Genomic DNA, 1,901 nt, shown 5'->3' with positions numbered 1-1,901 from the left:
CCAACTAAAGATGTGTTTTGGTTGACTAAAAATTTCAGCATTACCATTTTTTGTTTCTAGAGATGACTTGGACCAATTAGGGTCAAATGTAGAGATATCTCTGTAATTTTGTTATTTCTTATTAAATTTTAGGTACACAATTTTGATGATGCCCTGCACTGGTACTGTTATTCTCTGAGATTTTATGCAGCTGATCAATCTGATCTGGACTTGGCCAAGCTACAGAGGAACATGGCTTCTTGTTACCTGCATTTGGGACAATTTGATAAGGTCATTTAATTTATCTCTTTTTCAAAGATAGCATATGTTATAGGCGGTGGCAGAGAGATAATTACAATGTGATATCTTGACTATTAGGTTAGGATATCTGAGAGTTCCTTCATACAGGACAAAGTCAAATTGATAGTTTCCTGACTCACACACTAGTAGAACTTCCCAATAGGAGAAAGAATTTATAGACTCTTAATTCCATTGCTTAATATTTATTTTTAACTCTGTTCTGAAAGGTAGTGTATCATTGGAATTCATGAACAGAGTTATCTGCTACTAACCATCTGCAGTATTGTCCTTTGAAGCAGAATAAATTTTAAGGTAAACACTTTTTTTGGTCAGGCACTCAGTTAGAACAAATACTTGGATGAAATATCATTCTTCTACTTTATGGGTTAGCTCTTGCCTTTCTACCACTATTTAAAAAGTTCAGCAATTGGTTTCTTATCAGGACAAAATTCTAGAAGGTAAAATAGATAAAACTTGTTTGAGGATAGAGCCATTCCTACTTCCCAAAGCAATTGGGACATTTCTTCCTTTGCTTACATAATAGTATGCACATGATGGGAAGGGAGTATATTATATTGCCTTGTTGTAGGACAAAGAAACGGGATGGACAAGTATGGACCCAGTATGAAGCTTTTGGTTGCTTTTTAAGTTTTAATGACAAATTTAGGGGAAAATATGTGATTAAAGGATGTAATTATAGACATTTTCTTTGAAGATTTGTTCACTTTGAAGGATTATTTGTCTGAATGAATACTTCAGATTTTCTTTCACAAGAGTATTTACCATTTAGTTTGTATAAATTCAGTCCTGAAAGAGAAGTTGAAAGTTTATTTACTTCATCGTATTTCTACACAGGCTAACATTTAATTGTTTCAGAAAGATAGTTGACTACTATTTATTTAAAGACCTGAAAAGATGTCACATAGATTTTGTTACCTAATTAATTATATTTCTGCTCAGAATACCATTAACTATTTCAGAAAGTTAATTTCCCACTGCTTACTTAAAGACGTATAAAGAAGAGAATCACAAAGCTTTTGTGACTTCTATGATTTGTGTTAATCTGGAAGATTGAGAAGTACTGAGACCTAGAGCTGGGAGATGGATGCATCTGCAGGCCAAGGAGGGATATCTCATCAGCTCATCAAGATGGAAAGAATATTGTATGAGATACTGTAATAGTCTCTGAAGTTACAAAGATGAACAAGTTGCCTTCAGCTCAGTAAAGCAGTTGGCATCAGGGTATCCTAATGAGCAAATCAGAAGATTATGGCAGTGGGGAAAGTTTAAGTTGGAAAGATTCCATAAGTCAGGCACATAGGTAGTTGGTATCACATAAGCTCATCAATCAGGGAACAGGTCTTCAATCATTGAGATTTGGACTCAGATGCAGGACTAAAATCTTTATATCACTGGGCGTATGTGTACATAGACTAAAAAAAGCAAGGTCGAGCTCCAAACCTAAAGTGACTGGCTCTAAAGAGGAGCTCAAGCATGGGGAGCCAGACTGCAGTTACCTAAAAGAGAATACAAAGTGAATAGATAATAGAGTTTTCTTTCTTTTTTTTTTTTTAATTTTATTTTATTTTTAAACTTTACATAATTGTATTAGTTTTGCCAAA

The 1,901-nt window shown here is 34.1% G+C and overlaps 1 protein-coding gene across 1 annotated transcript in view; it reads left to right on the top strand.

The window, feature by feature from the left end:
- Nucleotides 1-1,901, top strand: part of TEX11 (testis expressed 11) — a 191,742-nt gene that overhangs the window by 107,425 nt on the left and 82,416 nt on the right. Inside the window, exon 15 of the mRNA XM_010832132.1 lies at nucleotides 133-270. Coding sequence (XP_010830434.1) covers nucleotides 133-270 — 138 coding nt within the window. The remainder of the gene's footprint in view (nucleotides 1-132; nucleotides 271-1,901) is intronic.

This window comes from Bison bison, unplaced genomic scaffold (assembly GCF_000754665.1).
Source record: "Bison bison bison isolate TAMUID 2011002044 unplaced genomic scaffold, Bison_UMD1.0 scf7180017864537, whole genome shotgun sequence".
Lineage (NCBI taxonomy): Eukaryota > Metazoa > Chordata > Mammalia > Artiodactyla > Bovidae > Bison > Bison bison.
The sequence above is the reverse complement of the archived record's forward strand: the minus strand, read 5'-3'. Positions and strand labels throughout refer to the sequence as shown.